General features: G+C 59.0%; 1 protein-coding gene across 1 annotated transcript in view; it reads left to right on the top strand.

Annotated features, from left to right (window-relative positions):
- The first annotated feature begins 444 nt into the window (after positions 1-444).
- The window catches only part of EEIG1 (estrogen-induced osteoclastogenesis regulator 1), a 33,996-nt gene continuing 20,884 nt past the window's right edge, over positions 445-13,556 (top strand). The window contains exon 1 of the mRNA XM_033122178.1: positions 445-983. Coding sequence (XP_032978069.1) covers positions 838-983 — 146 coding nt within the window. The 5' untranslated portion in view covers positions 445-837. The remainder of the gene's footprint in view (positions 984-13,556) is intronic.

The following is a 13,556-nucleotide window of genomic DNA, read 5'->3' as shown; positions in this document are numbered from 1 at the left end:
CGCATTCTCGCACCCGCGTTGGGAGCGCAGGCTACGGCGCTGCTGCTCGCGGGGTGCTGGGCAGAGGCGGCGGGCGCCACCGGCCGGCCGGGTGGGCGCCTCAGCTTCTCCGGGGCCCGCGGCGCGGGACCCAGGACTGAGCAGGAGGCGGCGTCCTCGCTGCCCGGGGCCCAGTGCCCGCCGGGAGGGCTCGCGGCCGGACGTTCCCGGTCGGGGGTGTCCCCGACGCGCCTCCCGGAGAGGCCCCCAGAGCTCCCGATCGTCCTCTGAGGGTGCCCTCAGCCTCCCCAGACTCACCTGCGAAGGCCGCCTGGCACCCAGGTGCGGGGGCGTGTGCGCAGCGAGGGCGCCTCCCCCGGCCGCCAGCGGGGCGGGGGCGGGGCCGCCTGCCGCCCTCGGCCTCACCGGTCAGCGGGTCGCCCTCAGTCTCACCGGTCCGCCCGCCGCGCCCGGTCGCGCGGCGTGAGCTCCGCAGGGATCGCGGCTCGGGATGCTGCCCGCCAGCGCGGCCGCTCGCGCGCTGTCCGCCACCCCTGCCCTTGCCTCCTGGGCCGTGTCCCGCTGTTTACATGCCGGTGAAGCTCTCGGCCACTCCGAGCCCCTCCGAGCCCTGTCTCCCCGAGGGTGAAGCCAGCCGGCCCGCGAACTGGACTGGTCGCTCAGACCTGGGCCCTCCGGACTCAGATCCCGGTCTGTTCTGCTGCCTCCGCCACCATCTGGGCGGGATCCAGCTCTGGTGTTTTGAGGAGGGGGTGTGGTGTAGGGAAAGGAATCCTGGGGATTTCTGGCTCTCCCCTTTTTTGGGCCTTCGGGGCTTCAGACTCAGGGAACTCGCTCATGGCTTTCTTGATGAAGAAGAAGAAATTCAAATTCCAAACCACTTTCACCCTGGAGGAGCTGACGGCGGTCCCCTTCGTGAACGGGGTCCTCTTCTGCAAGGTCCGACTGCTGGATGGCGGGGATTTTGTCAGCTTATCTTCACGGTAGGAGCTGGGGCAGTCGTGCTTGCAGAGGAGGGAGGTGATGAGCGAGATGTAGCCACTTGGCGAGTGTGGAAGTGCCCCTTGGGGCCCAGAGAGTGTTGAGGATTATGTGTGTTTGGGGCAGGTTTGCACAAGGCAGGGCTGAGCGATCTGGGAGGTCTGGGCCCGAGGAAGCTGGCAGGGTGCCGGCACCCATCTGCAGGTGAGCTGCCAGATACCTGGGGGTCTATTTTTTCGGCCCTCCTCTTGGGGCCCTACCCACAACCTGCTGTAAGCCCATTCTGCAGACTTGCACAAAGAGCCCAGCGGGGTTTGTGCCTTGAGTGGCTGAGATGGGGAGGAGTGTTCCAGGCCACCTTGAACCCAGCTGGCCACTACGGCTGTCATATGATTGAGCACCCTGGCCAGCCACAGGTTCCCAGACACTCCCTGCTCTGGGAAGGCCAGGCCCCAGGCACTCCTGGTCTGTCTGGAGGGAGGTGGCTAGATTTTGACCTGCCCACCCCTTCTGAGTGACTGTCCTCTTCTGGCTGGAGCTGGGCTGCTTTGCATTGCAAATGCCCTTGTCAAAGAGGCTTCAGCCGGCTCTTAAAGAGGCCTGGTCAACTTTGGTGTTGTGTTCTACCCCATCCTGCAGGTCCAGTTGCCCAGCTCATTGCTGAGGGCTACTGAGTTCCCAGGCTACACCCACTGACTGGGCCCACCTGGGGTCACGTAGTCCTGGCCCCTCAGGCAGAGTGCCTTGGAGTCTGACAGATGGGGGTTTGAGTGCTAGCTCTGTCACTTTCTGCGCCCAATACAGGTCTGTGTCAGAGAGTTGCGGAGATGTTGATTCAGTAGATAGAAGGCGGTGTAGGGCCTGGCCCAGGGCCTAGGACATGCTGGTTCCTTTCCCGGCTCTGCCCCTCTGCTCTGTAGGCCCAGATAGCTGGAGCTGCATAACGGTTCTGAGATGGGGTGCTTGTTACAGATGGAGAAACTGAGGCCCTGAAAGAGAAAGTAAGTGGCTTGCCAGGGACCTCTCAGAAGGCAGTTGTCAACTGAACTTGGCCTGTTTGGAGACGTACTGGATGTATCTGGTGGTCTAACGTTCTGTTGGGAGGAGGGGAGGGGAGCCACGCAGCCTAACCCAGATTTGGGACTCTGATGTGGACGGAGTAGGGTACCTTTTCCGTGCATTTGGGCCTGCTCAGGTCTGGGTTCCCCAGGCTACTGGGAGTTGCTTATCTGAGGAATTCAGACAAGGGCTGCCCTTTGCTGTGGGGGTGGTGGGGTGAGAGGTGGTGTTCTTGGTTGCCTAGGAAGCCTGTGATCCAGGGCCACCCACACAGCAGCCCAAGGTTTCAGGGAAAGAGCTGTGCTCATAGCTAGGGCCTGGGTTCGAGCACTCACTGACTAGGTGACTTCAGGCAAGTTACCTAACCTCTCTGATTCCAAGAACCAGCAATTATTGGTGCTGTGCTCCCCATTTTCCTAGCACCTCTCACTTAGTGCTTTGACTATGCCATGGAGCAGGGTGGAGGTAGGGTGGGTGGGCTCCTGTAGGATTATTATTCCCATTTTACAGAGTCGAAAACTGAGGCTGGGAGAAGGAGTGATTTGCCTGAGTTAATACAGCAGAGCCCAGATTCAAAGTTAGGATGTGCTTTTAACTACTGTCTGGTTCTGCCTTTGAGCCTTAGTTTCCTGTTATGTAAAATGGGAGAGGTCATACCTAGAGTTGTGAGGGGGAATGGATAATGTATATGCCACTTCTGGCTCAGACAAATTGTTGCAGCAGTTGTGGTTTTTATGGCAGAGGAGCCCAGCCCTTACCGCTCCCAGGTCTTGAATGGGGGAGGAACAGCTAGAGACCGCAGGGGGCCTACATGTCAGCTAGGGTTGGGGCCAGGATCTTGGATCCCACTGAGGAATTGGTATTCAGCCCTAGGCTGAGGTCTCTCCTGGCATCCCAGGCCCTGGGGCCACTGTCACCCTACCTGTCAGCTTTTTCATTGCCATAAATCTGCCCCCTCATCTGGGAAAGTCTGGAAAATTCCAGGTCTTGGCCCACAGTGTCTGGATTTCACCTCTGCCTCCCCTCTTCCCTCCTGGCAAGGGGCCATGGATTCCCTGAAGGCAGCCGAGCCCGAACAGCCTTTCCCAGCTCTCATCCTGGATGAAACCTGAGTGGGGCTGGGCGGGGCGGAGCTGACATGAGTCCCCCAAGGCTGGGCACGTAGTGGGTGCTGGGGACCTGTTTGCTGCTGTGCAGTATGGCTGGAGGGAGGAGAGACAGCACTTAGGGGATGCTGGGTACCTGTTTGCTGCTGTGTGGCTGGAGGGAGGAGAGACAGCATTTAGGGGGTGCTGGGTACCTGTTTGCTGCTGTGTGGCTGGAGGGAGGAGAGACAGCATTTAGGGGGTGCTGGGTACCTGTTTGTGCAGTATGGCTGGAGGGAGGAGAGATAGTGACGTTGTGACCTGAGACTGCTTTAGAACTTTTTTGGATTTTGCTTAGGAGATGGGGGTTCCTGGTAATTTTTAACCCACTCAATTCCCATCCCACCCACCCTGGTCTGCAGCCTGGGAGCCCCAGCTCACGGCTTACCTCTCCAGATGGCCAAGGCTCCAGGGTTTTGGAGTTGGGGAAGGGGCAGGGGTGACCGACTGTTGAGATCCGGGACCCAGATCCAGCAGCATACTTACCCCAGCCCCAGGGACCCCGAGATGGCCCAGAGACTGGTGACGTGGGCATGGGTGGTGTCTAAGTGAGGCAGGCCCAAGGCCCCACCCCTGTAGCACCCGCCTTCCTAGCTGGAGTGTTTCCCTGTGTGTTGGGTGCCATGGCAACAGCTGGGTACACAGCTCTAGCCTGACCCAGTTTGAGCAGGTAGAACAGGTGGTTCGTCGCTGTGCCTAGCGTCATCTTTCTCAGGCCTCGTTACAAACCATAATCCTCACAGCTACCATGTCCTGAGTGCCTGTACCCTGTGGCAGACGCCGTGCCTGCAGAGAGTTTTGCGAATGGCATGTCCACTAATCCTCTCAACCATCCAGAGGGGCACTGAGGCCAGAGAGGTGAAGCCATATGCCCTAGGTCACCCAGCTGATAATGCAATTGGAAAAATAACCCTTTTATGATTAGGGTTTCAGCCACCTTTGTGCACTTACTGTATGCCAGGCACCTGCTGAGCTTCTCGAATTCATGATATGTTGTGTCCTTGAACCACCTCACGAGCTGATGAGGAAACTGAGGTGAGGAGACATAAAGTGAGGGGCTGTGTCACTCAGTTAGGGAGTGGCAGAGCTGTGATTTAAATTTGGGCAGGTCCCGCTCTAAAGCCCTGCCTTGCCTTGGTGGCAGAGGGCTGGAAGCAGCTACAGCCCCATGTGATGGCCCCATACCTTTGAAGGAAGTTCTTTCGGTGGTTTGGGTGGCACAGGCAACTCCAGATATGGATAATTTGAGGCACCGAGCTAGATCCTGTGAGATCTGAGGATAAGGGTTCCCCGGAACATAGGTGGGGGTGGGGCGGAAGTCACTGGCATGGATTTGGGGCGAGGCACGGGCTGGCACTGTGGCATAGTGGGCATTTGCCAAGGTCCCTGCCCAGAGGCCTTCCAGGCAGTTGCATTCAAATGGCATCTGGGAGGCCTTCCCAGGGGCCATGGGAGGTATGCAGGGGTTCCAACCAAGTCTGGTGAGTTGGGAAGCAGGGGGCTGGGCCGTGGTCTCCCCTGGTAGGCTGGGAGCAGGCTTTCAGCCTCAACTGGTCTGTCCTTCAGTCAGGAAGAATCTCAGACATCCCAAGAGGTCTCTGTGCCCAGCGGGCACTGGTCCTGTGGCCTGCCCCGTGCACGTGGCTGGTGGTGCCAGGCGAAGGAGCAAGAGGGAGGTGTTGATTTACCTTATAACAAGTGCTCTCTGGAGGAGACAGTCAGAGTGCCTCCCCAGCCAATGGATGAGGAAACTGAGGCCCGGGACAGAGAAATCACTTGTTCGGGTCGCTTCATGGGAGGAGATGATGGCACAGCTGGGTGGATTTGGGTCTGGCCCTGACCCCTGTCCCCTGTGCCTCTCTGCATGGAGCAGGCAGGCAGGGCCAAAAAGAGAGTAGGGGCCCATCAGGGTGTCCTCCTGCCCTGGACTTGTGTGCCAGGCTGTCCAAGAAGCAGACTGTGTGACTTGGGGAGGCCCTGCCCCCTTCCTTTCTTCTTTGGCAGCTTTGAATTCTCAATTGTCTCTTCAGTGGGATTTTTATGTGGGCAACCGATTGAGAGGGCACGCCTGCTCCCAGTACAGGCACTGCCTTTTGTGCGTGGGCTAGGCCTTGGGCCGGCCAGAATGGGAGGCCTTGGAGAGTTGCTTGAGATTTTGGGGGCATGAAGAAGGTCTTGGACAGGTCGGCTCTGCAGCTGGAGGCCCTGTGCCCGGGCTTGGTGAGGCCAGGTTTTTGCACACACACCCACCACAGGCTTGGCCGGGCCTCTGCTTCCCCAAGGCTCTCTCCTTCCCTCCTTGGCACAGACTGCGGAATGTACTGGAATCTGCTACCCTGCAAGGCCTGCTGTCATACACGTCTTGGTGTGGAGGGAGGTGGTGTGGAGATGACACGTGGTTCAGCCCTTGGGCCCTAGGGGGCGGGATGTGAAGGGACCGTGGGACCCCAAGGCAGGCAGGGCATCCACTTTCCGACCCAGAGCAGGAGTTCTGGACACTGAAAGTTGGAGGGAGGAGGAGGCCCCATTTACTGAGCACCCCGCTTGGTCCTGGGCTTTCAGCGGTAAGAAGGACCAGACAATCCTATGTCCCTGGAGCTCCCCACAGGGTGGGGCACGTGCCTGGTGGGCATCACAGAGACGGCAGAGCCAGGCAGACCTAGAGCGAGTCCTCCCCGGGGTTCCATTAGATCCCAGTGGGCCAGTTGGGGGGGGGCATTTCTTTTGAGTCTTCTGTCCGCTTGTTTGACGGGTGTTGACTGACATACCCCCAGGCTCGACATGGTCCTCGGCCCCATAGAGCTCGTAATCTGGTGACATCACTGCAATAGGGAAGGCTTCCCTGAGGAGGTGACCCCTTACAGGGGCCTTGAAGGCCGACAGGGATTGGATTGGAGGGAGGTGGGAAGAGCCTTTAGGGAGCGGCCCCTGTCTGGACGGCATTTAGTCAGTGGTCTAGGCAAGGGGCTGGCGTGGTTCTGGTGTGAAGAGGGGCGGGGGGGGGGGTTGAGCTGGACCGGACCGTTGCTGGCCTTCAGGGGCCAGCCGAGGGGCAGGGCAGCGGTGTGGCCTGGTTTGCCAATTAGGCTGATGGCTCTTGGCTGCGGGTGGAGAAGAAGGGGTGCTGACTGGCACCCAGTAAGGGACAGTTGGAGTTGGCTGGGCAGTGCCAGGCAGAGGAGGCAGGTGGGTTTCCTCGTCCTGAAGTGCCTGCCCCATACCTAGTGCCTGGTAGGTGCTGAAAGGTGGAAGTTCAGGCGTGCTCAGTGGCCAAACGTAGCTGGGGTTTTGTTGCCCCATCGTGCTCTAATAGTTTTTTTGTTTGTTTGTTTGTTTGTTTTATTGGGGAAGGAGAATAGGACTTTATTGGGGAACAGTGTACTTCCAGGACTTTTTTCCAAGTCAAGTTGTTGTCCTTTCAATCTTAGTTGTGGAGGGTGCCGTTCAGCTTCAAGTTGTTGTCCTTTCAGTCTTAGTTGTGGAGGGCGCAGCTCAGCTCCAGGTCCAGTTGCTGTTTCTAGTTGCAGGGGGTGCAGCCCACCATCCCTTGTGGGAGTCGAACAGGCAACTCTGTGGACGCGCTCCAACCAACTGAGCCATCCGGGAGCTCAGGGCAGCTCAGCTCAAGGTGCTATGTTCAATCTTAGGTGCAGGGGGCGGAGCCCACCATCCCTTGCGGGACTCGAGGAATCGAACTGGCAACCTTGTGGTTGAGAGCCCACTGGCCCATGTGGGAATCAAACCGGCAGCCTTCGGAGTTAGGAGCATGGAGCTGTAACCGCCTGAGCCACCGGGCCTGCCCTAAAAGTTTTTGACAGCATAAAAATCCAGACTTCCGGAGTCTTTTAAATTGGAAGATCTGGCAACAGTGCTACATGGCACCGTTTGGCCCAAAGGTCTTTGCAGCTGCCTCCTCTATGGGCTGCCTGCTCTAGGCTTCTCCTGCCCTGACTGCCTGCCCTTGGATCCTGACGTGGTCTGTCTCCTTCGTTTTACTCAGGCCAACCTGGTCCCAGGGGGCCCTGTGGAAAGCCCTCCACGTGCAGCCCGGGGTGGGAGTGGGAGGCGGGCATGCGGAGAGAAGTGCTGCTGCCAGGCCACAGAAGCCACCCCTGGCAGCCAGGCAGTGGCACCTTGCCAGCTGCTGGCTTCCCTTGTGGTCAGGCTGTGCTGGTGGGGCCCGTGGTGAAGCCTGAAGCTGCCCAGCCTGTGTCTGGCCTTGGTGTCTGCTGCTTGGACCTGGCCTTTGCAGCCAGCTGGCCACACCATTGGCAGGTGTCACCCTGGCAGCCCCTGCCATCTGCCCGCCAGCCTGGCACCGGCAGAGCCCTGACCCCAGGTGATCTGGCTCTGTGGAGCCAAGGCTGTTCCCTGAGGCCTGTTCCTCCCTTCGAGCTCTGTCCTGGGAGTCCCTCTGGCCAGGGATTCTTAGCAGCAACCACACCGAGTAGTTGCGGGCTCTGCTTGGGGCCCAGGGTACCTTTGAACTCTGCTGGTTCAGTACCTGGAAATCCTGACTTGCGTTCAGGAAGCCCTGCCTGGGCCTTGTGATAGCTGCTAGCGTGTCTGTTCTTGGGTCTCATGAGCCTGGGGACTCAGAGTGTGAAGTCTGGTGACTGCCATGTGGTGACTCTGCGGTCACTTGCCTGCTTCTGGGGCAGGCAGTATAACGCCCAGGGTAACCAGTATAGATTTATCCTTGTCTCGCCCGGACAGCCACAGAAAGGCTTGAGCAGGTGAGAGACGTCAGATTTGCTTAGAAAGAGACCCGGAACTAACATGGGGTGGGGATGAGGGGTGTCTCTCTTCATTATCCACCTTGCCTGGCAAGTGCTTTGGGTTTTGGGGAAACCAGACCTGCCTCCTAGGCCCGGATGTGCTCTGTGACCTAGGGGCTGTCTTCCCTGGGCCTTCTGGCTCGCCATGAGGTCACACTGTGCCATTGGTGGCTTTGGTGAGTAAGGCTTGAAGCTGCCCAGCTTGTGCTGAGGCTGATTGCAAACCCTTGGTCTCTGCTCTGAGCCCCTTTTGGTACCTTGGGCTTGGAACAGCTCTCACATGCAGGCCTGGAACCACCTGCGCCCCACCCTGCCCAGCTGTGACCTGGGAGTGGCCCGCTCGCAGCCCCTCCAGCCAACTTGTGCAGCGGCTGGGAGGAAGGCCCTCCACGAGGATTTACTTTCTGCCTGTTGGGTCAGGCTGGTGCCTTGCTCCACACGCAGGCCTGGGGAGTACATTCCCGTCCTGCCTCTGCCCTTTGCTGCCTGTGTGACCTTGGGCAAGGGTCTTAGTCGCTAAGCTTCAATGGGCCCCCCGCCCAGCAGGGCTGCTGGGGCCGGCCTCACAGTGTTCTTGGGAGGACTCAGTGAGGTAATGCCTGTCAGACGTCCAGCTCGGCTCCTGGCACAAAGGAGACGCGTGGTACTTGCTGCAGTCTGTCCTCCCTTCCCCGGCTGAGTCGTGGCGGTCGGCTGGCTGGTGCACCTCAGTTACCCCTCTGTGGCAGCTGGCACTTCCCTTTGGGCTAGGACTGACTGGGTTGCTGAGGGGAGAGACAGTTGGAGTTGGCTGGGCAGTGCCAGGCAGAGGAGGCCTGTCTCCCCACGAATGGGGCACTGGCTCTGCCCTCTGGAGGGGTGGGGGCGGGTGAGGAGCACACCTAGTGTCTAAGGGGCAGGGCCTCACGCCGGGGCTCAGGGTCCCCAGTGGAGTCTGTTGACGTGGGGTGCTTGGCTCTGAGCCAGTGAGAACTGGCGTGCTCCCACTGGGTGGGGCTGAGCTGGGGGGGGCTTCTGCCTGTGGGAAGAGGCTCTCTGCACAGCCAGCTCCGGGACCCACTCTGGCAGGCGGAAGACATGAGGTGGAGGGCAGGGGAGCACATGAGAAAGACAAGGGTCCCTCAGTGGGTGCGGGGAGGCCCCTGGCACTCCCGTTGCTTCCACCATACCTTAAACTCCTTGTTTTTGGCTTCTGCAGTTGCTTTATCCTCAAGCTCCCTTTCCCTGCCTCTTCACCTGGCTGAACTGCTCAGCACAAAGGCCACCTCCTCCCGGAAGCCTTTCCTGGCTTCTTTGGGCCTTGCATAACCACTGTGGGCCCTCATCTCAGGATGCTATGATCCCTGTCCACCCTCTTAGCTCCTTCCCCAGACTGTGGGCAGGAGTGGCCTCCTGTGCATCTTAGTCCTGGGGCTTCCTTCCATGGGTTAGCACTGGCATAGGGCTGGGACTTTTTTTCCTTGGCACTGAACCAGTGTGGGCGCTGATGGTGCTGGGCTATGTGTCGGCCACTGCCAGCTGCTGGGGTCCGGCCCCTCCCCACTGGTGCCAGAAGTATCAGTCCGTGTCAGGAGCAGCCCTCGTCTGCATCCCCAGCAGCTGGGGGAGTCACTAGGTCGTGGGGGGTGGGGAAGAGGGGCTGTGGCTGCCCAGGCTCTGCAGTCGGACCTTGGCAGCTGCCCCCTGGCTGTGACCATGGCTAAGTGCGTTGTCCTCTTAGCCTTGGCTTCCTCTTCCATCGAACGGGGTGGGGGTGCTACCTGAGGTCAGGACCACCTGCTTCGCACAGGGCTGGGCACCTGGCAGCTGGAAACAGACTACGCCTGCCTGAGAGCGAAGGCAGTGCACAGCCCAGTGTGGGGAGAGAGCCGGGGAGGGCAGAAGTCCGTCCTGTTTGCACGGAAGGCGCCTTGCCTTCACGTCCCACCACTTCCTCTCTGAGCCTGGACTCCTCTGCAGACACCTGCAGCTCCCCCGCCCCCAGCCCCTCAGGGGAAACATCCTGAGTACCTCTGTGTGTCCCTGCAGGGCCCCTCCAGGAAGTGATGCTGAGTAGGTTAGCAGGTGGTGGGAGAAGGGCAGAGGGACAGCAAAGGCAGAATGCTGAGCTGGGACGAGCCCGCGGCCTGGGGGCCTGGGGGGGGGACATGCGGAGCAGGGGGAGGGGCCCGGACTTCATCTGAGGGACAGCCACAGAAGGCTCTGAATCAGGCAGATTTGTATTTTAGAACCACCCAGGGCAGCCATGGGGGTGACGACTTGGGGCCCCAGGTCGCAGAAGGGGAGGTGGCTCTCAGCTGAGAGGGGTGGCTTCCCACCTTTGTCGTCATGGCAACAATTAAAAACAAAACTGTAGCCTCCTGTGCAGCAGTGAGAATGAACAAGCAGCTGCTGCTCACAGCAGGGCCAAGTGTCACAGACCATGTTGAGGGAAGGAAGCTGGAGACGAGAGTGCTGTGATGCCAGTTAGACAAAGTTCAGAGCGTTACAATGAAAACCAGCCCTCCTGGTACAAGCCAGCGTGACCCACCTGTGTCGGGTGCTGGTCATGTCTGAAAGGGGTTCTGGGGCCTGTGAAGTCCTGCTTTTGGAGGCTGGCTACCCGGGAGTGCCCTGAGGATCTGCAAGCTGAGACGCCCCCACCTGTGCTGGTGCTGGCTGCCAAGGCCCTGTGCGCCATAGCGGGGCACCTTGGCTGCCTGAAGGAAGTCCGTGGGTCTTTCCGGCAGGGTAGCTTGAACCATCCCGACCTGTTCATGAGACCATAACTCATCTTGGCAGCTGCCAACAGTCTTCTTTGGTTGGGGCTTTCCCTTCTGCCTCTTGCAAACCCAGTAGGGGCTTCTGGGCTGGGGGGCTTGGCAGTTCAGAGGGAGGGCGGGCTCCTGAGACTGCCAGACCATGGGCTCTCTCTGAGCCTTGCTTTCCTCATCTGTGAAATGGAACAGTAAGCTTCTTGGTGCTTGGATTAAATGAGTTAACACCCAGCATAGCCTCTGGCACAGAGTAAGTGCTCAGTAAAGGCTGGCAGTGGTTGGTATTTAGGGCAATTGTTGGAGAGGATGCAGTGGTGGGTGCAGAAAGGAAAGGTCCACGTTCCTCTCTCCCTCCCTCTAATTGTTTCTCTTCTCTCTTCTTGTGGTTCACCCATTCAGGAAACATTTGTGATTAGAGCCAGGCCACTACCCTGGCCCGGCACTGGGCACTGGGCCTAGCAATGGCCAAGATAGCCATGGTCCCTGACCTGGAGCCCATGAGCTGAGGAGACCGTTAGACACACAAGCTCTCAGAGAAGTGCTGAGCACGGTGGGGGGGACCTTCGGCCTCTTCTGCATGCTCTGGCCCTGACCCCTCACTTGGGGGTGGGCCTTTGACTGACTGGGTACTCTCCCTGGAGGCCAAGAGAAGGTCTGACCGTGGGCTCCAGCGCCTCCTAAGGGTTTCGTGTTGGCTAAAGAGGAATCACATGGACCTGGGTAAGAATGGCCACGCCTATTTTGGATGCAAGCAAGACCGAGACCCAGGCTTGTTCCGGATGCACAGGCCTGGCTTATAGTAAGTGCTCAGTTAATGCATATGTAGTAAGTGAACGACAGAAGCAACAATCGGCCCAGGGGTGGGTCTGCAGAAGAATCAGGTACCTGGGAGGAGGTAGAGACTGGTAAGTCAGGTCCTCATGGTCCCACCTGACCTCGAGCCTTCTTCCTGTGGTTGGAATCTTGGAAGATGGCTGGAAAAACAGGTCAGAGTCTGTGCTGGCTCTGTGAAGAGATGTGGCTCTGGCTGAGTGGTCCCTCATTATTCCCCAGTCACCTCAGAAGTCCAGGGAGCCATGGGGAGTGCTGTGTGGAGCTGTGGGAACACCTGGGGGTAGATCCAAAGACAGCGATGACCCCTGGCCCCTCAGACTCTGCAGAGAGCAAGACGACATGGCCCCACCTCAGCTGGGAGGCCCCTTTCCTGGAGGTGGAAATATCTGTGCAAAGAGGTCTAGGGCAGCCCTTATTGGGAGCAGGGCTTTGAAGGTCATTAATCGAGTTATCAAATACTTACTGAGCACCTACTATGTGCCAGGTGCCATCCTCAGACGTGGGAAGCAGCAGTGAGTAAAACAAAGACCTCTAGGACCTCCATGCTCTGGGACATGGGAGCCTGGTTCCATTTTCCTCATACCTAAGACCCAGGCCCAGAAGAGGAAATAATTTGTCCAGCTGCAGTAGTTGGGGGGAGGCTGCTTTTAGGAAAGGCTATGGAGTTGGCAAGGGGCTCAGAGGACAGGGACATCCTCATGACTTGCTTGAATGCAGCCATTCGAGGAACCAGGCTGCAGGCATGGGGATGCCTCCCTTGTCTCTTTCCTTCCTTGGGTGATTCAAACACCACCCCGGCGTGAGTCAGCCAGGAGCAGCCGTGGCATGCCTGCACCACCTGCCAGTCCACCTCCCAGGACATCCCAGCCAGGGGCACGGCCTGGGGAAACGTCCTCATGCAGGGTCCTGGGGGAGGAAGAGGGCTCTGACAGGGTCTTACATGCCTGACTTCCTGTGGGACCACCTGTCTCGGAGTCAGTTCTGACGGTGGTAGCCATGTCCCCCTGTAGTGTGAGTGCCCTCTGGGTAGGTGTCGGGCCCTGTTCTCCCTGCACCTTCATAAGAGAGGCAGAATAGTGACTGAGGCCCAGAGAGGGCGGGTCCAGGGGGTGGCAGAGCCTGGCCTGAAACCCCGGCGCTCTGTCTCCCTCACTCATGACTTATGAGCAGACCCACTGGGAGTCTTAAGGGCTCAGGAAGGGAAATGCCCTGAGCACAGCCAACCCTGAAGCTCTGTGTTTTCTGCAGTTGTGGGTCCTGAGAGAGGGGAGGTTGCTGAAGACACAGCCCAACTGTGTCTTCTTGCTTTGAATTTCTAGGGCCTCCAGTGTGGCCCAGCTCTGGCATGGTGGCCCAGTGTGAGATTCTGGGGTCAGACAGCCATGGGTTCACATTAGGGCCTCTCCCAGCCAGACCTGGGGCAGGTGGCTTCTGTGCTCTGGGTCTCAGTTTCCCCGCCTGTGACGTGGGGATGATGGTGCCTACCTCCCAGGTGTGGGGTGTGGATTCCAAGAGATCAGGTAGGGAAAGATGTCGGTTCACTCCTCATAACTAGAAAGTGCTCAGGAGACGGGGGCTGTGTTATGAACTTCTACAGGAACATTTCCCATTTTGTCCTCCCACTGGATTGACTTGGCTTGGTCCCGACACCAGCAGGTCTTCATGGGGTTGGCCCAGCGCCATGCCCCACTGCCCGCGCATTTTGCTCCAATCACCACCCGCCTTTAGCATAAACCTGGTCTCGAGGCTGCCTCCCCTGGTATTGAGACGCGTGGGGAAGGGTCCACCCACAGAGCACAGTCCCCGGAGAAAGCCCCAGTCTCCCAGCCATCCTACAGGTAGGGGCGGCGTGGGGGGAGCGACGGGTAGTACACATCACCCCTCACCTCTTGTGTGACGTGTGGCCTCCCTGAGTGTCACTTTGCTCATCTGTGAAGTGGGCGGTGGCTGTGCCTGCAGAGCAACACCTGGCATATGGGAGGGTATCCAGGAAACAGGAGCCC

This window comes from Rhinolophus ferrumequinum, chromosome 12, assembly GCF_004115265.2.
Source record: "Rhinolophus ferrumequinum isolate MPI-CBG mRhiFer1 chromosome 12, mRhiFer1_v1.p, whole genome shotgun sequence".
Lineage (NCBI taxonomy): Eukaryota > Metazoa > Chordata > Mammalia > Chiroptera > Rhinolophidae > Rhinolophus > Rhinolophus ferrumequinum.
Note: the sequence above shows the minus strand (reverse complement) of the source record. Positions and strands in the feature narration are given on the sequence as shown.